At 39.0% G+C, this 22,653-nt stretch overlaps 2 protein-coding genes across 10 annotated transcripts in view; one reads left to right on the top strand and one right to left on the bottom strand.

Moving 5' to 3' along the window:
* dnajc13 (DnaJ heat shock protein family (Hsp40) member C13) overlaps window positions 1-11,082 on the bottom strand; it is a gene marked incomplete at its 5' end in the record, with an annotated part of 33,167 nt that extends 22,085 nt beyond the window's left edge. For 2 of the 5 annotated variants that reach the window (XM_079661965.1, XM_079661966.1), the window contains 2 exons: window positions 6,993-7,073; window positions 9,397-9,620. In XM_079661965.1, the coding sequence (XP_079518091.1) occupies window positions 6,993-7,073; window positions 9,397-9,431 (116 nt within the window). Of the gene's footprint in view, window positions 1-6,992; window positions 7,074-9,396; window positions 9,622-11,030 lie in introns of those variants that run through there. The other 3 variants (XM_079661967.1, XM_079661968.1, XM_079661969.1) reach the window with 3 other exon arrangements.
* Window positions 11,083-11,815: 733 nt separating this feature from the next.
* On the top strand, window positions 11,816-21,336 carry lztfl1 (leucine zipper transcription factor-like 1). Of its 5 annotated transcripts, none has more exons than XM_079661189.1 (10): window positions 11,816-11,966; window positions 13,782-13,906; window positions 14,032-14,226; window positions 18,380-18,437; window positions 18,860-18,931; window positions 19,020-19,085; window positions 19,186-19,263; window positions 19,532-19,708; window positions 19,832-19,935; window positions 20,325-21,336. In XM_079661189.1, the coding sequence occupies exons 2-10, from the start codon at window positions 13,830-13,832 to the stop codon at window positions 20,341-20,343; spliced, it is 846 nt and encodes a 281-aa protein (XP_079517315.1). In that variant the 5' UTR covers window positions 11,816-11,966; window positions 13,782-13,829; the 3' UTR covers window positions 20,344-21,336. The 5 variants fall into 5 exon arrangements, with proteins under 5 accessions (XP_079517315.1, XP_079517316.1, XP_079517313.1 ...); XM_079661190.1 differs by lacking the exon at window positions 11,816-11,966 and adding an exon at window positions 12,014-12,032; XM_079661187.1 differs by lacking the exon at window positions 11,816-11,966 and adding an exon at window positions 12,133-12,434 and having other exon boundaries at window positions 19,550-19,708.
* The last annotated feature ends 1,317 nt before the right edge of the window (window positions 21,337-22,653 follow it).

The raw sequence follows: 22,653 nt of genomic DNA, 5'->3' as shown, positions 1-22,653 counted from the left end.
TTAATTCTGTCTCAGTACAAAGGCAATGTTCAAACATCGATGGCTGTGTGTTTGTTTAAAAGGCTAACAATGCATCACCAAGGGCCTCATTTATAAAGCCTTGCGTAGGATTCACATGGGAAGGTTGCTTATGTAGGACAAAGCAAATGTATACGCACAGACCTTTTCAGATTCATAAAACACTGCGTATCGGCGTAGGACTTGCGTGCGGCACGTCCTATGCCGGTTTCCCTTTATAAATCACAATCAACTCGAAATGCGGCGCAGCTTTTGCGGGCTTCACGTAACGCCCATGTTTGCCTATAAATAGTCAAAGAAACGGCCCGTATTAATATTCATTTTGACTGACTGCATGGAGAAGATCGCAGGAATTGACGACAGAACAGCTAAAAAAGACATCTCACACCGTGTCATATTTTGGTTCTTTTGGGAAGGTGGAGACAAATCACATTGTTTGGTGGATGCAGTTTGAACCAGAGTAGGAGCATGGAGGTCGGATCGTCACCAAAATAAATAAATAAGTGGTCCGAAAAAAGTTAATGACAAAATACACATAACCTTCCTCAGGCAGTGTGTCAGTGTGTTTGCGCCGGGGACAGGAGACCCCCCCCCATAAGAAAGTATCGGGGGATCCCTGCTGGAGTGGAGTCAATTACCGGTAATTAGAGATGTCCCGATCCGATCACGTGATCGGGGATCGGAGCCGATCACGTGATTGGGGATCGGAGCCGATCACGTGATTTTCAAAGATCGGAATCGGGAGAAAAAAATCGGGGATCGGGATTTTTTAAATTTTTAAATTTAAATACTTTTTTTGTTTTTTTTTATTCAATGTTACAAAACAAAAATGACCATGTTCAAGTCTTAAAGTCATCCTGAGGCCTTAGTTTTGGTTTCAAATGACACAACATCATGTATGTGTTGCTTCTTTGGGGCTTGTTTCCATAGACCTGGTTGCTTATTTCTCTCAAATCTGGCAACAGAGTGGGCAGGGCGCAGTGTCTAATTGTAGCAGTAAGCTAACGAGTACTGAAAGCTTTATTTTGTTTTGATCCAATGCTGCACAACTGAACTGATCCAATGCTGCTGTGAAAAAAATAAGCTATATCCATGTTGGATAGAATATCCAATTTAAATAAAAAAATAACCTTAAGGGACAACTTGAATGCTTTTTTTCCTTTTAATGCATTGCATAAAGATCGGATCGGGAAAAATCGGTATCGGCAAATTGTCAAAATCAAATGATCGGAATCGGATCGGGAGCAAAAAAAGGTGATCGGGACATCCCTACCGGTAATGTTTATTTTTTGATTTGGTGGTTTGTGTTCCAGCTGTCATCAGCTGTGCGCAGCGTCTCCAATGCAGCCTGTCCTTCTGCATACCGCATCATTTATGAGAATACATGTCATAACATTAAGACAACATATTCGAGGTGGTTTTAAATAACATATCCGTATATATTTATTTCTCCAAGTTAGGTTTTTGTGTGCACTGAGGAGTCTCAAACAGGCATTTGTTTAGTCATTTTAAGATTGGCTTTAATCAATGTTTTCAAATGAATTCTTCATATATGATAAATGAGGTAACATTTTATTTACGCCATCTTTTGAGCGTACGCACCGTTTATAAATGAGGCCCCTGATGTTTATACTGTACGTCTCTTCCTTTGTGATGCAAAATATGGTTTTTGGATATTGTGAAGTGCAGAGGAGTTGGACCCTTGTCCAATAGACACATTAGTCAAATCAACCTGCTAAAACAATGCCTACATTAGCACTCTTTATTACACATACTAACCCTAGGAATTGAAATAACCTTATGAGTGTTTTTACTTCAACTAATGACTTGACATTGCAGCCGACTATTTGAAAACTCATGCTTCTGTGGTTAAGATTTTCATTCATACGAAGATATGAAAATCAGAGTACACCACAGATATAGTTTGTAAATAAGGTTACTCTTCATTCAGTTTGACTGTCTTTAGAGCTTTTCCTTCCTCTCACGGGTTTCATAATGCATCACATTAAGCTACTTCCTGTATCCGAATAAACCCCCTTAACAACTGCCTCTCCTCTTTTAACAACCTTTCTCACAGAGAACACTGAGCTGAAGATTCATTGGACAACATAAAAGAAAGCTAGGACAAACACAACGTAATCCTCCGAATAAGACTCAACAAACATTAGTTTTAGAGATGCAAAGAGGAGGAGAGCAGAATGAGAAAAACAGACCCTGTACTATATCGGAAACAACTGACAGGATCTAAAATACACAAAGAACAAAGTATAGTACACATCCCATGTATGGGGGTGTGTACAACTGCATAGCTGCAGCATCTGTAGCACCAAGGCTTCCTTAATGTTTGGGAACAACATAGAGACTTACGGCCCGTCTACACTACAGGCATGAACAAATCTTGGAGCTGGGCGTGTCTGAAGCTTGGTGATTTTTTGCGAGCAACCAATCACATGAATCTCCCGCCCCCGACATACAAAGCAATAGCAATGTTAAAACGAAGTAAACTGGATATAAACTCTCCAAACAGGCGAAAAAACGACCAGTTTCACCCACTGTCTCTGCCACCTCCCTCCATGCCTGGTTCCTCCGGTTTGTATCCCGGTAAATAGTTCCGGTCGTAAAGAACCGGGTGATTTGCTACCGTAATATCTCGTTTGGAATACGAGGAAATGAACTGCGGTCTGGCTCTCCCAGCTTGCACGCGGTTTGATTGGCTGCGCTTGTACTGGCGGGATTTGCATAAACGGGATTTCATTGGCTGATGCCAAGCATCGAGCCTCAAAAGTTGAACATTGTTCAACTTTTGATGCCGATAGATGCTCGTGATGCTTGCAAAGCCATGCCATGTTCCCCACAATGCAGTTCGGCGAAGATTCAAAATCTTCTACGTCACCCCATTCAAGTGAATGGGCGAAGCGTTGAAAGCATTTTTTGATGCCTGTAGTGTAGACGTACTGTTATGAATGCATTCAAAGAAGATTCAAAAGAGATTGCTATTAGCATATTCATGCTCTGAGAAAGCATAGTGAAGTGCTGAGTTTGAAAACCCTCGAGTGACTGAAAACTTTGAGAAGACTCATTTGTGTCAAAAACCGTGAAATGCCTTTCATTAGGACACAAATCTAATAATCTACAAGTCACAAGACTTGGAAAAAACATAATCATGGGCACAGATGGAGGGGAAAATACTGCTGCAATAAAGAATTACATTTTATAATTGTAACTATTGTAGAAAAATATTTGACCTGATTTGAGGATAGATCTACCCAGATATTCAAGGATTTCACCATTTATTATATCAACATAAACACTAGGGACATCAATTGGGGAAGCAACGACTTATGTATTTTTTCAACTCCATCCAGAACAGATGAGCAATTCTCTCCGTCTGCCGACCAATCTGCCCAGTAGTCCAATTATTTAACATGTGACAAAAATAAGTTTGATCATTTGTGTCAAACTGCCAACTATGAGATGAAGCCAGAGTCATTTTTGTACATGCAAGTTAGTGTAAAAACTGAAAAATCTGCATTCATAGTTCATGTCCTTGATATAGTGTTGGCACATCAAGTGATGCTGAATCCTGTCTAATAAGCACTTTTTATATATGGCTAAGGGGCGTGCTAATTACAGATGCATCTAATTACAGTTTACCTTTGGGATCATGATCTGTATTCAGAGTGAAGGGCTGTGCACCTCCCATCTGTGATACAGTACCAGTTTATAGGGGAACTATCATGCAAAATGCACTTTTGTACGTCTTTTATACATGAATATGTGTCCCCGGTGTGTCAGGGAACTCACCAAGTGTCAGAAAACACAACCCTCTCTATTTTCCTCCATACCCAAATCTCTAAAAAAAGGGGCTGCAACGGATCTGATACAGACTGATCCAGATTTGAACACTGTCCTGACGTCAGGACGGTGGCGCTACGGCTATTGGTCAATTCTCCACCTATCAGGGGAATGTGGGGTTGGGCCACGGCCGGCTCGAAAGCGCTGGAGACGCTGTAGTACATATGCTAGGCCTGTAAGTGGCGCTGTAGTCTGCCACAAAAGCAGCGAAGAAGACTTCACTTGCATGGTTGCCATGGTTGCCCTTCTGTTTATTCTCCGCTGTGGCTCTTTTTCTCCCTCCCCGAGGCAAGCGTTTGCTCCTCCTGGTTTAAAACAAATGAATAATGACTCTATATAATCATATGTAAGGGATAATGTGCAGCGACGCGGTCATTTTGGGGAAAAGAACACCGTCAGGCTGATCAGGAGCCCGATGCGAAGCGGAGGGATCTAGATCGGCATGAAGGCACACTATGCAATGTGCAATGTGCACATTATCCCGCTTATTACATGGCCACATTCTCAACAAAGTAACAACATGACTCCCATTTTTAATTGAATTGCTTTTATGGATTTAGAAAATGATTTTATTGATTTAAAAAATAGTCGTATTGATTTAAATTGACATGCATCCGCTAAGAAAATAGTCCGTTGTTACTGTTTGAACTAACGTAGCAACGGCAGGAACTGCTTCGATAGTGTTTTTGAGGAGCTTTTTGATTACAGATTTGAAAACATCGTTGCTTGCTTTAAAAGTAGCACAATTCATTATGTCAAACCTTGGGAAGTATCTAGATATCCCTGCCCTAATGCCAAAGTAACTGGCAACTGAATATGTGTCGCCGTTTGATGTCTATGTCTGGACCGCTGCGTAAAAAGGAGGGTTTCTGCCCCGTTACTTCTCTTCTTACTTCTATAAGAATAAAACACGGAGGACGGAGATCTCTTTTTCTCCTCCTTTTCTGAGAGCCCAGCAGCTGATCTCAGAGCACGCTCCCCTCTCCTGCAGGGGGGTGTGGTCAGCTGCAGCTAACAGAATCAGCCCCCTGCAAAAACAGTGCTGGAAAGAGCGAAATGAGGCATGGCTAAAATGCAGGATCGTTTTGGTATTTTGAAAAAAAAACGATATTTATATACTTTATATAGCTATGGCCCTACAATATATTGTTCAAATATAGCATGATAGGTCCACTTTAAGTGTGCTTCAAATATGTTTTCTTCGTAAGTTTTTGCTTTGTTTTTAGACTAAAAAGGTTGGTTATAAATCAAATTAGATCATGGTTTCCAGGATTCACAGGTGACAAAGAAGCCCACAATATCTTAGGTTGTTATATAGTAAGAACTGTTGCCTCCTAAAACTGTGTGACTCGTGCCCTTTTCATACAGAAGAAGGGCATAGGATGCAGTTCCTCTGAATTGTATTTGACAGATTCATGACACAACTGTCAAAAGTGAATCCCCTGATGTCAACATTTGTACATTGATGTCTTCAACTGTAGTTACGCTTCACTGAGATTTCACAGAATTGCATTTCAGAAGCAACAAATTAAGTTTCATTTTCCCCTGCTCACTCCCTCTCATATAGTCGTCTGCGTCTTCTCATCTTTCTCTTTCTCTCTTAGGGGTGACAGTTGAATGACATTCAAATTCAGTTTTCATCCCTGATAGAGGCGTGTTCGACAAAACCGGGCAGAGAGCAACCCACTTTCAAGTCGGTAGGAGGGTCATGGAAATCTGTCTTTCCATTCAGACCAATCATAAATGGGGGTTTAAAGTGCGCCACTGTGTCGCTCTGACTCGGCCTCCCCTGTATCCACCACACATACATCAACACTGGTCTATGTCGGACCCTTCAGGAAGCATTAGCAGGATGAAGCCTCGATGATGGCTAATGCTCTGCAGCCCTGCTTCAGTTACCAAAGTCAATGGCAGTCCTTAATGGCACAAAGACATTTAGAGAGCAGGTACTGGTAATGTGATGCCACCGGCTCAAACTGAACATCTCCATCTTTTAGCATGAGGGACACCAAAGTATTTACATCAAGTCACATAGTATGTAATTTAACTATAATCTATCAAATGAAAACAAATACCTTTTGCCTTAGATGATCATGGACATAGGGTTAGGGTTAGCTTACAGCATAAATAAACTTTGCTGCCCTTATTTTTCCTTTATTGTACTCTACCAGTTTACATCATGTTCTTTTCAGTAACTAAAACAAATGAAAAGTGATTTCCTTTTATTAGTGGTGTCAATTGATTGAAATCATAATCTTAGGTTAATGATGATTAATTACAAGTTTCAAATAAACGCACTACAAACTGCTAAGGGAAATAGGAGGATTTGTAAATGTATTATAATATCTGAGCTTAGTTCATGATTTTTGAATTATTGGCATGATGTCTGATTACTTTCCAACACTAAGCTAAAACAACACAGAGAGCCGCTGTGATTGCACCCTCTATATATGTACACACTACACAGCGCATACGCTTGTATGGCAGTATTCCTGCTGTCACATCCATATATTTTTGCAAGCATTATCTTTTCCTTTATTGCTAACCTCTCCCAATCCTGTGCGACTTCAACAAATTGCCTTTACTTCATTTTCACCACATCCATAGCGAAGGTCTTTCAAAATAGTTGGTGATTTATATTCTGTCAAACCACTAGTTGCAGCTGTAGTTTTGTTTATTTCCTCTCAACAAAAAAACAAGTTGCCCCCTATGGTAACAATTATGTGAGTATTGAGAGTAAGAGTAATATTGTGAAAAACAGTTTCATGTTTTGGTGTCCATAAAACACATGAACCATCTCGCTGTGTTTACTGTCAGTATCTGTGTCTTTGGGTCACATTTCAGAAGACATGCAGCTCTACAAAACACAGCTCATTAGTGCTGATCAGGGTCTGCAGACCTCCTATCCCTGTCTAAGATAAGGAATGTCAACAAAATGGAAGAACTGCATCAGGATTTTAAGTGAAGAAGACAAACAAAGTGATGAAGGGAAGACTTTAGGTCAATGTTGCGTTGTAAATCAATACAAAAGAGAGGTAGTAGACAAGGTTCAAGCCCTGAAATGGCACCAGCTCTGAAAAGGAATCAGTGGGCTTATAAAAACATTTTATGGGTCTTACTTTCCCCTCCAGGAGTGTTTGGTGGTGTAGAAGCAGGCCATGTCTTTATTTTCTTTGACGACATTCATCTTTTCACGGGACCTACAAAACAGACGAAAAGTTATAAGGATTAGGGTAAAATAAAAACATAAATAAATATCTTTAAAATGACTTGAAAGGAAATGTTACATTTTTAAATTACACAAAAGAGGGAGAGGATGATTTCCAGTTAAAGTCACTAAATAACCTGCAGCTTCACAGGTCTTCAATACATCGAGTTTATGTAACATGCGTTCCAATATACTGCCACACACACTTCACACAGACATTCAACATTTTGCAGCTTGAAGAGAGAGACTCCCACATGACATTCCATCGACTACAGAACTAATACAGAGAAAATAGCGATTATTCAACGTCCGAGTAGTCCATGTGTATTGCAGCGCTCCATGACTGACTGATTCTAAAATACCATTAGCTTAGCTATTAACCGTAGGATCAATGCAGCTGGTAGCACATGACTTCCAAATGATTATAAACCACTCTTTGATATGTTTTGATTTACTCAGACGAAGAGGAAAACTGATAAGGAACTACTGCGATATAATTTGCTCAGACAAAACCGAGGACTTTCACTCCAGTCAGATTTGATGAATACAGAAATAACACAACAGTACACCAGCTGAGCTTGTGTCAATACAATCTGGTGCAGAGCCAGAGTGGCCTATTGATCACTTCAGATACACAGGGGTTAGACCATGTCTCAGTGTTTTGGCCTCACAAATCCTCACACCTGGATAATGGATAAACTAAAATCCATGTTATTGATACTAAAACCAAACCGAGTGTCCTTCTCCAATTAGCACAAACCATCATTAGGATCGTTATAAGAGTGATTGTTTGTCAAAGATGGTTTCAAACAAAGCAGTAAAAAACAAGATTAAAGCAAATTCCTCTCCTATCCTTAGTGCAGTATTTTGCTGGCGGCTGCACTGTGACATGAGGAACCTGTGTCAGCACTCTGCCAGGATCCTGGAAAAAAATCGGACTCCAGTTTTCCTTCCTCTCCATTTCTGTGTGCGGCTGAATCAAGGGACAGCAGGTCCACCAACACTGGACTTGGACCTTTAAAAATTAGCCAGTGTCTGGGTCTCAATAATTGATGCCTGTGCATGAGAAACAAAGCTGCAAGGAAACGTCAAGAGCCAAGTTTTGCATCAAGAGTTTTTTTTTTTTTCTGACACACATTCACGGAGCTGCATAATTAATTTAATCCAGAGCGGGGGGCTGATGGAATGCACAATAGGAGATGTTAACAGCAAGCAGTGCACAGCATGCTCTTTGCTTCTGCAGAGGGCAGTGCCGTTTCTAATACATTACTGGGTTGAAAGCGTTTTGTGAGGACTGAGGAGTTTAAAAGTCAAGCCAGATTCCAGGATTTAGTCATGTGATTACTCCTCCCACTTCTTCCTGCCTGTATGCAGATCAATAGCAATTTAATGATGGGCTATCCTTGAGCAAAAAATAGAAGACAAAAGAGGAAAGGAAACAAGAGAATAACACTCAATGAAAATGGAACCAGACCCAAAGCAAAGCACACACCATTTACATGAAAACTTGTTCAAGACAGGACTCCCAACTTTTCATCAACATTAGCAAACATGGCTTTTGAAATGGGATCTGAACAACTGTAAGCAGACTATCAACCATATTACTGGTTAGTTACCAAAAAACAGACTACAGACGCAAGTTAAACTCTAAGTTCCACGACAATTAACCATGTAATACTGTGTTAACAACTCCTTTGCTCTCCTTTGCTATTTCATTCTGTTTTCTTCCATGTTTCTCACAGCTGTGAAGAAAAAAAAGAGTTGAATCAGCATTTTCCTTTGAAAAGCACAATAAAAATGATATGTAAACTGCATCAGCACCAGTGTGGGTACAAGGGTCAAATGATCATCTGTTATTACATCATTATATGGGCCTAACTTTTTCTTACATCTCCAGTTAATACCAAGTTGAACATAAACCATGTCTGAACTGACAGCACAATAGAAGCACAATCTATAGGATTTTTTGACATAGCCAGAAGCATTAAGCAAATATCATTCTGGTTTCTGCAATGTGGTTTTCTTCTTAAACGCTGTTTCTGCACTTAAGACGTGTTGCAATGTCCTCCTCTTATTTGCCAATTATGTGAATCATCTCCATGTCAACTTGCACTTACTCTGCTTCATCTTGTATGGCTCTATAAGGATTTAATGAACAACTTGCTTGCAGTTTGTTTACACGTGACAAGAGATATAAACATATAGGTTACACAAAATGCGTTGAAAAAGCTGTCCGTGATTCTTAAATCCATTTGATTTGGAGTGCTGGATCCCGATCTGTCAAGTAAATCCATGACAAACAGAATTAACGTTACCTGGCTTTCAAACGCTTAGCCAAAGTATCCTTCATTGCAGCGGGCCTACACGGTTAACTGGCTAAAAACAAGAACGACAGCACATTATATAGATGTCGATAGTGCTGCTCCTCCTCACAAGAATAAAAGATAACCCAGAGACTATTGTTATCAGCGTTTGTTTGCTAAATGCAAAAAAGGGGCTGTGGCAGGCTAATGTTGGGTTAGCCTCAAGCTAGCGGCTACCTAGCACTGTACTCGGGTTTGGCAGAAGAGCTAGCTAGTCGCATTAGCAGCGGGGTTCAATCAAGCAAACATGGAGAAGATGGCTTGAAGACAGTGGCAGGTGCAAACGGTTGCAATTACCTGTAAATTCGCTAACGGGTAATTGTCGAAGCCGTCCCTCAGCCCCCCACCCTCCTCCGAGTGCGGGTGGTGCTTCTCAGTTTTCCCACTTTGGTGCTGAAGGTGCTCAGTTACGCCGTATTCCCCCCAACAGGGCTCAGGACGCTGCCATATTCCTGATACCAAGAGAGTGCTACTGCGCAAGCGTGAGGCCTGCCTGTCATGCGGCTGTCAGCTGATTGGTTTGTCTCGACGCGGAATTATCGAGAAGCCGACCCGAGATCAGTTCTTCTCAATTTCCTTCCATGTTTGTATTGATACATACAGCCGACAACTGACCTCGGAGCAGTGAATTGAGCGGGGCTTGTGCTGACTTGGTTATATAGAGAATCTTTAGTTTCCATTTGTAAGGAGTGAATAAGCGACCATTTAATAAGCCAGATACATCATCCTGAATGTATTAACCATGCTCCAAACACTCAAATATAGACTCTTACTAACTAATAGTTCGATTTTGACAGTCACTTTGCTTAGAGTAAATGTCTAAATGCCTTTTGTTGAATTGATCTAAACTAAATAACTCCTTACCTTCTCCTATTTTTACATGTGCATTTATCTGCATATAACACTTATTGTTAGCTTACAGTATATTGCCAAATAAAACCCTTAAAGTGCAGGTTTCCAGTTCCGGGGGCCTGCTAAATACAAACAGAGACCTGGAAAAATAAAGATTATTGTGCCATCTAGGGACAAAGTACTACCAATGCAGCAATACTTCCTATTATTATAACAGTGAGCACAAGTTAGGCCTAGATGAAAATTGAGACCAGAACAAAAATTATCTGGCCACACATTTACTGGCACAAAGTGTCATATCGCTTTGATATGAAATGGCAACTTGAAAAAATAAACACCTGCATACACATAAGCACTTTTATAATAATGTTTTTTTCATGTCATATCATTCTTATACAACAGTTTACTTTAGATGCATCTATTACAACGCATGGTTGTAGGTGCCTACAATGTTTTAATGAAATGCTTCACATTGCTTCATTGTTTATTAAACATTACATTTGTCAATACATTGATTTATTTTAACACCTTTGCTTTGCAATGATCTTCAGTATTGTACAATCTAATATATTTGAGAGTTTGCTAGTTCCTAGGAGGAGGTCTAACTGACCACTGTGGACAGGCAGCCCCAGGGACTCCTAGGGCCAAAAACTGAAAAGAGTAGCCTAATCTCTGACCCTTCAGAATATGGTTTCAAGGTGTCTAGTACCTGTTTCAAAATGTAAGTGACTCACCGCGATTGAAGGTAAAGGGGAAACATCTTGGTCCCTGTGTCTGACTGATGTTGCACAGTGAAGCAGGGCAACACTGAGTGGTCACATTCTGATGCATCTGATTAGGTGACCAACCATGTGCTGCCTGTTAGTCTGATTTAATTACAGATAAAGAGACATGAGGAAAGTTTCCTCTTTTTTTTCTTCTTAAAAAAACCTTCTTAACACAATAGATAGAGATGTCCTTTTGGTTTCAGTGATAAATAACAAGTAGCCATTCAATTTCTACTAAGTTTTCAATTGGCTCACGTGAAGACAGATTAGTTTTTAATGATGAAAAAGCAGCCATTATGAGTCCAATCAGTAGATTAGTTAAAACATGTATTGAAGAAGAATACTATCAACTGGATAATTGTATTTAAATTGGTAAATAAATACTGCCATATGCTTAATCTAGTAAACCAAACTTGTTGTTGTGGTGCTAGCAGCCATTAGGAATTTAAATAGATATATACATGCTCTATTAGGGCGGGCCATACCATTTTTCTTTTGTAAATCGATCGAGAGGGGTGTTCATATAACGTATTTTGCGTGTAGAACATAAATCTGAAGATATTTTTCAATTCTGATGATCCTAACCTACATCAATTTGCAGTTGAATATTATCTATTTTTCGATTATTTGCTATTCTTCTGGGAAAAAATACTAAATTGGGGGTCTTTTATTTTGAAATCAGGGCTTTTATTTTGAAGTCAGGGGTTTTATGTTCCTGTCTGAAGTGAAATGTACAGGAAATGAAACGTACTTGTCGCTGGTACTTGTGTATCAGTGTTTTCAGTGTGAACTAGTTGAAATGGCTCAAGTCCAAACAAGGGCAAAATCGACTTCTCATTTGAGTAATATTGTTGGCACTGGGCGAGAGCTGTTGGTGTCTGAACTGCCAACTGTGATCCTGAGGTATGGCATCTACTTGAGGGATCAAAGTAAAGATGATAGGAGGAACTACACAGTGTGGACCAGCTGGTGGGTGATATCTTCCCTGGTCTGATTGGTCAGTGGAGCAAAGCGAATGCTCTTTTCAAACCACCTGTTATAAATGAAAAGGTGACCATCATGTCCAAGCTCAAGGAGGTCTGGAATCAGGCAGTGAAGTGTTCCCTTGGGAAGGGCAAACTTGATGCCAAAGAGAGGTTCAGTGTGAAGTTAGACCAATTATTTGATATTTTGACTTGCAAGTGTCAGATTACCAGTTGTGAGAGGGGAGGCTGTGATGGCTGTGTGATCCAAGCCCACATTAACTGTTCCTGCAGCAGAGAGAAAAGGATTCCTTTAAAAGATCTTGCATACATCAAGGGACAGAAAGAGAAGGTTGGAAGTAAAGGACCCCACCAAATGGGGGTCCCTGATCTGCAGGAGCACAGACAGGTGAGGAAATTGGAAAGGCAGGGGATGGAAAACATGGCTGAGGAAAGGAGAAGGAGCAAGGAGGAAAATGCTGCATTGTTCTATGATTACCAATGAAACATGTTAGAAGATACAAAAGAAAAACAGTCATTGTTTACTTTAAAACATACTGTCATTGTTTTTATGTGACTGGTAAATGTACTCAACATTGTGGCAGTCAGTGTCAAATATGCCATCGTGTTTTGGAAAAACGTTTCATTTTAAGATCACAATCAAAAGCTTTTATGTCCCACTATTATGTCAAACAAGGACCCATTGCTAAAACATATACATGAATATATGAGATTATACATGTCATGGGTGCAACAGAAAAAAAGGAGATTTTCTCAGAGGAAGCTACTGATGAGGAGCAGAGGTCCATTAGTTCCATACTGCCATCTACTGCTTAATACTATAAAGTGACGAAGACAGAAAAAACATGCTTTAAAATAAATTATATTGACCTTCTTGCACTTATGACCTGTACAATTAATTACTTAATAATTCGAAATTAATGAATGACGGAGACTTTTACAAGAAATTAGACAAGATTTAATATTGCTTGATTTTTTTTTTTACAAAAACATGTTTTTACAAAACGTGTAATACATGTTTTTAATAAGTATGCACATTTCTTTTAGGATGTTTCATTAATATATATTATATTATAACAATCATTCAACCATAACTTTCATGTTGCACGCAATACGTAGCGCCGTTGAACGCACCCCTAGTAACCAAGGCAATGACGCTCTTCTCCGTTACCAAGGCATTCTCAAGGCAAACACTAGCTGGAAAGCTCGGCTAGCCAATCTGCCAGATAATCTTATAGCTATGATTTAACCTGGTTTAGCCTCCTCACTGAGTTGAACTATTACTACAAAATAGTTTAGTAGAACCCTCGACTCCACCACCTTTCCGTTTGCTTCTAGTCTGTTTGCTGCGTGGCCTACATTATAGGCTGAAACACCCATTTATCTTTTTATCACCAGTCTACAAGCTAAGCTAGTAACGTTAACATTAGCTGCACAGCCACCATGGTAAGTAGTTTCGTTCATTTGTGGTTATGGGGGTAGCCAGGCCACCTGTTTGCTTTTGGAAGTTAGCATGCTAAAGTTCTCGCTCTGTTTTATTAAATGACGGTTAGACAGTTAGCCCCAGAGTTAGCACACAGTATGGGCAAGCTCATGTGAATAGGCCGACACATATTAGCAGGGGGAAATCCTCTTCAAGATAGCTCATAAGCTAGTTTTGGTTTTCATTAGCTTCTCTCTCTGTCCATTGTACATCAGTGATGACAATCTATTCTCTGTCCATGTCTCCATGTAGGCTGAATTTGGGTTCAATGAACAGCATCAAAATGAAGTCATCAATTACATGCGATTTGCACGTTCAAAGAGGGTCTTGAGACTAAAGACTATTGACTCCTGCTTTGAGGAACTCAAAGATAGCAGGTAACTTGTCAACCTTAACTTTCTTTTATCATTGTTTTTATGTAAATCCCACTTCTAATTTAAAATATACAGTATATAACAACAGGTGGGTTGGAACTGTAATGTGTTTATGTTTCTCTCTGAAGGCTGGTGGAGGAAACCTTCACAGTGGACGAGGTGAAGGAGATGCTGGACGGGCTGCAGGTGGTGGTGCGTGGGGAGGTGGAGATGGAGCTGATCAACACAGCCCACACCAACGTGCTGCTGCTTAGGCAGCTCTTCTCACAGGCCGAGAAGTTCTACCTCCGACTGCAGAGTGATATCTCAGAGTTGGAGAACAGGTGAGCAGGGAGGAAGGAGACACATTCAGGTTCAAGATTCAACGGTTTTATTATCATGTGCACACTGCGCAGCTACAGTGTAGTTATGGCAATGAAAATCTTAGGTCCCGAGCTCTACAACAGTGCAACATATTATATAAAAGACATAAGACAATAAAATAATAATAATAATAATAAAAAATAAAAAATAGTGCAAATGAACAGAGTATGATAGATTTGAATAAAATAGAGCAGGTGAAACAGAATGTAAGATTAAATATTGTAATGTGAAATACAATTCATAATAATAATAATAATAATAAATGTAATCCTCCAACAGTGCAACATATTATATAAAGGACATACTGTAAGACAACAAAATAACAATAATAATACAAAAATAAAAATAGTGCAAATGAACAGAGTACGATAGATTTGAATAAAATTGTGCAGCTGAAAGAAACAGAATGTAAGGTTAAATATTGTAATGTGAAATACAATTATTAGTAATAATACATTTAATTTTTATAGTGCTTTTCCTGGTGCTCAAAGACGCTTTACATAAAATCAAAAACAGTACAAAGAAAAACAGAATTTAAAAACAAAATGAACTATAACTATTATGATAATAAATTAAATAAATTCTAAAGATGCAACCAGATGAATGCTTTGGTTTATGGACGCAAGAACACACAGAAAACATTTGTCTTAAGGTCAATATGATATTTACTTCCACAGTAGTATATGATGTTCTTATAGAGATATGATGTATTATACAGCGCCTTATAAGTCATGAAAAGAAAAAAGGAAATCTTATTCGCACTTGTTTGCACCTAAAATAATCCCATGCCTCATTCTTCCACATTAAATAAGCTGTGAAAAAGTTGAAATTAAAATAGTATGGAATGATGTTACAGTTCAAGGTCAAACAGAGTACCACACCAAGGTAAGAAGCGAGAAAGGCCCCTCTAAACATGTGATACACCTTCGAGTTCATGAGAAAAAACTACTTAATTTTAACCACTTCCTCCTGTTTAGGTTTAGATATCTCGCATGTTAGAGTTTATGCCACGCAAAAAGGTCATTGCCAAGCCACAAGCTCGCATACAAAATGTGAATTTAACCCTTTTTTTCCATTCCCTTTTTTGCAGCTACAGTGGGGCAAAAAGTATTTAGTCAGCCACCAATTGTGCAAGTTCTCCGACTTAAAAAGATGAGAGAGGCCTTTAATTTTCATCCTAGGTATACCTCAACTATGAGAGACAGAATGAGAAAAAAAAAAATCCAGAAAATCACATTGTCTGATTTTTAAAGAATTTATTTGCAAATTATGGTAGAAAATAAGTATTTGGTCAATAACAAACGTTCATCTCAATACTTTGTTATATACCCTTTGTTGGCAATGACAGAGGTCAAACGTTTTCTGTAAGTCTTCACAAGGTTTTCACAGACTGTTGCTGGTATTTTGGCCCATTCCTCCATGCAGACCTCCTCTAGAGCAGTGATGTTTTGGGGCTGTCGCTGGGCAACACAGACTTTTAACTCCCTCCAAAGATTTTCTATGGGGTTGAGATCTGGAGACTGGCTAGGCCACTCCAGGACCTTGAAATACTTCTTACGAAGCCAGTCCTTCGTTGCCCGGGCGGTGTGTTTGGGATCATTGTCATGCTGAAAGACCCAGCCACATTTCATCTTCAATGCCCTTGCTGATGGAAGGAGGTTGTCACTCAAAATCTCACGATACATGGCCCCATTCATTCTTTCCTTTACACGGATCAGTCGTCCTGGTCCCTTTGCAGAAAAACAGCCCCAAAGCATGATGTTTCCACCCCCATGTTTCACAGTAGGTGTTCTTTGGATGCAACTCAGCATTCTTTCTCCTCCAAACACGTCTAGTTGAGTTTTTACCAAAAAGTTCTATTTTGGTTTCATCTGACCATATGACATCCTCCCAATCCTCTTCTGGATCATCTAAATGCTCTCTAGCAAACTTCAGACGGGCCTGGACATGTACTGGCTTAAGCAGGGGGACACGTCTGGCACTGCAGGATTTGAGTCCCTGGCGGCGTAGTGTGTTACTGATGGTAGCCTTTGTTACTTTGGTCCCAGCTCTCTGCAGGTCATTGACTAGGTCCCCCCGTGTGGTTCTGGGATTTTTGCTCACCGTTCTTGTGATCATTTTGACCCCACGGGGTGAGATCTTGCGTGGAGCCCCAGATCGAGGGAGATTATCAGTGGTCTTGTATGTCTTCCATTTTCTAATAATTGCTCCCACAGTTGATTTCTTCACACCAAGCTGCTATTGCAGATTCAGTCTTCCCAGCCTGGTGCAGGTCTACAATTTTGTTTCTGGTGTCCTTTGACAGCTCTTTGGTCTTGGCCATAGTGGAGTTTGGAGTGTGACTGTTTGAGGTTGTGGACAGGTGTATTTTATACTGATAACGAGTTCAAACAGGTGCCATTAATACAGTTAACAAGTGGAGGACAGAGGAGGCTCTTAAAGAAGAAGTTACAGGTCTGTGAGAGCCAGAAATCTTGTTTGTTTGTAGGTGACCAAATACTTATTTTACAGAGGAATTTACCAATTAATTCCTAAAAAATCCTACAATGTGATTTCCTGGATTCTTTCCCCCCATTCTGTCTCTCATAGTTGAGGTATACCTAGGAAGAAAATTACAGACCTCTCATCTTTTTAAGTGGGAGAACTTGCACAATTGGTGGCTGACTAAATACTTTTTTGCCCCACTGTATGTTCATTCAGCCTGAAAACCACAATGCCAATTGAACCATATTAGAAAAGATCATATTTGAAAAATGTTCCAATTTAAAGGAATTTCTTTCTGCATTGCTTATCACCAATAGGGATAATTAGTCTTTTGTAATTTAGAAGAACTGACTATGTATCTGTTTCCTTTTCGAATACAATTAAATGATTTTATTTAGAAATTGTTACACATTTATTACAATAATTACAATTGAAAAGTTACTGCTGTTTCAGATGTTTGAGATTAAGTTTATTTTAAAAACACTCTTTTTCTTTTTTGCTATTAGAAGCTTATTAGCTGACAATAACCTAATAGGCTTTTTTTCAGGATCATTTATCATCCTTCTTGCTGCTGTAAGAAAGCAAGGATGCCAAAAGTGCCTCTTCATATTACAAGCCTGAACATAAAGCAATGCAGGCATGCACCTCATACCACTAATATAGATAGATCACGGTCAAACTGTTGTCGGAATGTACTTTGCACTTTTGGTGTATTTAAGCTTTTGGCACAGATAAAGTCAGGGCTTATATACCTGAATGATAACTAACAGATTTAGAAGAAATAAATCATTTCGGTATCTGTTTTAAAAATGTTGGCTTTGATATATAACTAATGTCAAACTAAAGCTTAGTCTTGTCATCATGATCCCTGTTTTGAAGGTGAAATTGAGGAAGCTTTTCCATGTTCCTCACCATCATCTGTTTTTATCTGAGTAAAAAAATCATAACATATTCATGGATGCAGCTTAACATGTTATTAACTTATGCTATTGTCCATTGTAATGCTCCACAGTACACACGTTTGAATGTCCTTGGATATTCAGATGAACTCAACCTAACTTTTGACCTGTATAACCTTTTACCTTGTCAACACACTGAGCATGTTATGGAACAGTCTTTTGTTTGTAACATGCACATGAGCCTCAAAGTGTTTTGTTTTTTCTCAGGGCTCAGCCATACGTGACTGATACGGTGTTTTAAGCAAGGAATACGCCCCGTGTCACGACCTACGTGTGTTCACCTGCTTTTTAAAAACCACATTTAAGCTTTTCGGAGTGCTGCTCTGTTCACCACAAACATATCTTATAGCTTAAGTGCCAAACTGTCATCTAAAACAAGGGTGTTTATTTTCCTTGCCAAAGCCATATAACTGCCATATAGTAGATTATTTCAATGTCTCAAAATACTGCAGTGGTGAGGTGACAGATGTGAGAGGAGATAGTACACTATTATCAGATCAGTTTTACTTAGTGTTGCTCACAAAATATATTTTTAACCTTTGTATTTTATAGACACATTCTTTATAATTATTCTTAAATCAGTATATAATATTTCAAGCTTTTTTGTATTCCTTTCTCTGTAATTTAAAAAAAAAATTCCACCCTTCAATTATTTTCTCTTCTCGTATAGGGATCTGTTAGAACAAGTGGCTGAATTTGAGAAGACTGACTTTAAAACCCCTGATAAGGTGAGTAATGTGCAGCTCATGTAGAGCGTCACACGGCACAGTCAATATAAAAGTTACCATTAATCATTTGTTCAAAGGATATTCAAACCCACATGGAATGCAGTAGCTAAAGAGCGTTCCTGTTCCCTTTTTTAGTCGTTTTATGACAGGCCGCCTGCCCTTCACACGTATCTGCGGTTTAAAAGTCACACATCAGTGTGGTTTCATGATATCAAATCAACTTTGTAATGCAACACTCTCATTGGTTTAACTTTTTCACACCTTTTTAAAAAAAAAAGACAACTACCAGATTTACATTTCTAAGAAAATCTAGATGTTTTTTTTTTACCGTTAGATCTTGTACAATAATAGGGAGGTATATTAAACTAAGAAATGAAAACCGATCTGTCATTTTTGCCATTAATTGTTTACTTTATTCCCAGAAAAACCAAGAAACAAGCAAACCTAAGCTAGCGCCACTCAATGAAGGTGGGGTGTCTGAACTTCTCAACAAGGTAAAGGAATGTATTTCATGAACTACAAATACAGATTGCTTATAGAAAGTTGTGCACTCCTTCATGCTTGTCTTAAATGTTTCTCAAGGAGATAGCCAGACTACAGGAGGAAAATGATAAACTGAAAACCAGGCTGCGGACTTTAGAATCCCAGGTATAGTCATTTTTCATAAATGTTTCACACACAGAGCATATTTTCTTATATTTGATCCACTAGTTAACATGAATTATCTGCTATATATGTATTCTCCCAGGCAACGAGTGCACTGGATGACAGAAGCAAGGCAGAGAGAGCTCTGAAAGACCTTCAGAAAGTGCAAGGTGAACAGCAGGTACTGTTGCGCTTTGGTTCGTAAAGTAGCCTAATCTTTTGTGTTTGCATTTCATTCATCAATTTTTTTCTCCCACCTTTTTATTTGTATTTGCTGCATCTGAATATTTGCTGTCATTTGGTTTTATCTGCTAACTTGGACCTGGAATGGTATGTACCAAGCGGACCAAAGTGTTGCTTTTCTTACTGTGGCTCAGCGTAGGAATAGATTCTGTAGTGATAGTGATAATTGATCTGAACTTATATGCTGTGTATTTTTCCTTTTTAAGTTTGCTGCTCGATCCCAGGAGATCGGTAGTCTGGAGGACACCGTGGCTGCTCTGAAGGTGGACTACGAAAAGTCTCTTAGTGCCAACTCTGTGTCCAATAAGAGTTTGCAGGAGAACCTGATCTCTGCCAAACACGACCTGCTGCGAGTGCAGGAGCAGCTGTCCCTGGCAGAGAAGGTACTTCAACTGCAGTGTTTATCTGCAGCTAAAATGCATCTTTAGTTAACAGATGGTGTCAAGTTTGGACCAATTGTGTCTGAGGCAGGTATATCACGTGTTATGATTGTGTTTGTTTTGCAGGAGTTGGACAAGAAGTTCCAGCAAACTGCAGCCTACCGCAACATGAAGGAGATCCTGACCAAGAAAAATGAGCAGATCAAAGAAATCAGAAAACGATTGCAGAAGTGAGTGTCATCATCATCCAGAATATTCAATTTCTGGCTGCTTGAAAAATGCAATTGGAAAAACTCTATTTCGAACATTTAAACAAAAGAAACAAACAAATAATAGTTGACATTTTAAACTTTCCGTAAGCAAAATACATAAAGATGATCCAAAATACATGAATATTTCATATCCAAAATGCACCAAGGAAGACCCCTTTACGATACAAAAACCAGAACTCAATTGGTGTGTAATAGAAAATATTTGGTAGCAATTTAAAAACACTATATGGCCCTTCATGATGAATCTCTTCTGTTCAGTACTTTTTACTATTAAAATGGTCAAAGATTTACGTAGATATTGATATAACTTTCTAATTTGTGACACTGTTATTGCTTTTCTGTTTCAGATATGAGCCCAGTGAATGAGTCCAGAGGATAAGACAGGACCAACATGTTTGAATGTGTTTCAGAGAAGAAATCATCCGTTCCATTGCTGGAAGACGAGAGACGGAAAAAAGCCTTTCCACAGGGAATCGCTCTATCCATGCTTAATCTGGCATCTTCAGTAGTTATTGGCTTTAGTGAATAGTGTGAGGTCGGCAGCACAACTTCTCACACCAATAAGGTCCTGATAAATGACAGCCTTCTTCAGCTGTGCTTTTTTTCTACGTCTCAGTTTTAGGAGCTCACTTACAGTTGCTAGCAGACTTCCCTCAGCGCTCTATGCAATTTCTACCACGTCCCTGTTTGAAGAGGCCTTGTCCATTTGCTGAATTTGACAGTTGCTCACTGTCTGCCTGAAGCGTTGCAGTCTTATCTTTCAGATGGTTAAAGGTGCTGTTTAGCTTTCTAGCACAGGGTAATTGATCAATATTTGCTGATTAGGTTTAATTATAGCAGCCCAATTTGTAGTTCAGTGAAATCAGTGTTCGGCTAAACCCAAGCCAGTTTGTTTATTGATAGTGACCACCTTCAAAGTAATGTCACATGCCCCATTTGGTCACCCCTGCTTTAATTTGTTACCTAAGACTTTAATTGCATTTCACTCAAAAGTATTTTCAATCATCTGACATTCTGTGAAAAGTCTGATTATCGAGAATAAACCAAAATGTCCTGCATTTATTTGTTCTGCTCTTGCATATTGAATGATGTGGATAGTGATCTAGAATGATTTCCCCTACTTCCCTGCACAAAGTCCATAGAATATTTTTGTCTCTTTAGCTGTGTACTTTTCGTATTGCTGTGGGTGATGGAATGTAAGAGAAAGATAATGAATATTTACATGATGTTCATGAAGTAATGCTCTTGTAGAGTATAATACATCTCCCCAAAACTACACTAGATGTGCATTTGTTTGTATTGTGCAAAGTATGGGGTAATAAAAGCTGTTAAATAAACGTGCTGTCATTTTTAGAGCTATCATCCTCTGGTCTTTTACCCCTTAGGTTCACAGTTTATTTTATCATATAAACATCCAGTGAATAACAATAAAATAGATTTTCCGAAGTTTAGCCTTATTTAAAAATTAAACTGTGACAATGATTAACAATATTAATGAATGAATGATGATACATTTAAGGGTTATTACATTTACTGTCTCTGTAACTTACTGATTCAACAAGGGGGCGCCAGATTGCAATAATACATTAATTATAACAATCCATGAAAGACAAAAAAACACAGCAGGACAATAATAATAAAACTGTACACTAACAGTCCAGTAAAACTTTAGACACACTAAGATTAAATTCAGTTGTGTAAAAGTAGACAGACTTTTTAAGGCTGCATGCATTCACTTCAGTAAGCAGAGATATAATCATGGCGTTAAGTAATATTAAGTGGTGGTGTTTGACTTCATGCTGAGAATGATCAATGTAGTTAAGTTTGGACGGATTGAACATCAGGAAATCAGAAAGGAACAAATGATTTTGAAATGCATCCTCAAACGGTTTGTTAACTTCAAACTCTAAATTAGGATGTCATTGTATCAAGTACATTGGCAAATTTTTTCAAATTCAACACATACAGTCACTTCATGTGTTCCTTCTGCTTGTTAAAGTGTGTATAGAAAGATTTTGGCCTCGGCTGTTTTAACTTGAGCAGATTGAGATTGTAGCACTACAAATGGTAAACAGCCAGCCAATCGTCAACCACCTTGTTGTTTTCAGTGAAACTCTTCAAGCCACAGTCTGTCCTGACTTAAACTTGGGTTGTTTTTTTTGCATCATGTGCAGGAGATGTGTGCATGACAAAGGGGCGGGGGCAAAGGGCACTAATGACAAAAACAATATTCTTTAAGATCCTTTTTGTTCTGCTGTCGAAACAGATACATTTCTTCCCCGCCTGTTGCTGTATCAAAAATAAAGATCATAGGGAAGATTTGCATTTTGTTGCATTTTTTTTGCTTGTAAATGTGAATTTACATTTGCATGTGTGCATGCATCTGTTTTTTCTATTAGTAGCACCTGAAGAGAAACTGTCATGGGAAAACTGCTGATATTTTCAGATAGGATGCAAATACTGAACAGTTGTCTATCAGTGCAAGAAATAAATCACTGCGAGCAGGTATACAGGAAGTGGTGACGAGGGCCTCTCGGTACCAAACTCAATCTCTCGCAATGCTGACAGCAGTGACGGTGACAGTACTTTCCCACAATATGGGGTGACTGTTAATACTTGTGAGAGTGATACACATTCACACTCGATTCCTGACTACTGACTTTCTGAAAAGGCATC

Source organism: Notothenia rossii (genome assembly GCF_949606895.1).
Source record: "Notothenia rossii genome assembly, chromosome: 12".
Taxonomy (NCBI): Eukaryota; Metazoa; Chordata; class Actinopteri; order Perciformes; family Nototheniidae; genus Notothenia; species Notothenia rossii.
The sequence above is the reverse complement of the archived record's forward strand: the minus strand, read 5'-3'. Positions and strand labels throughout refer to the sequence as shown.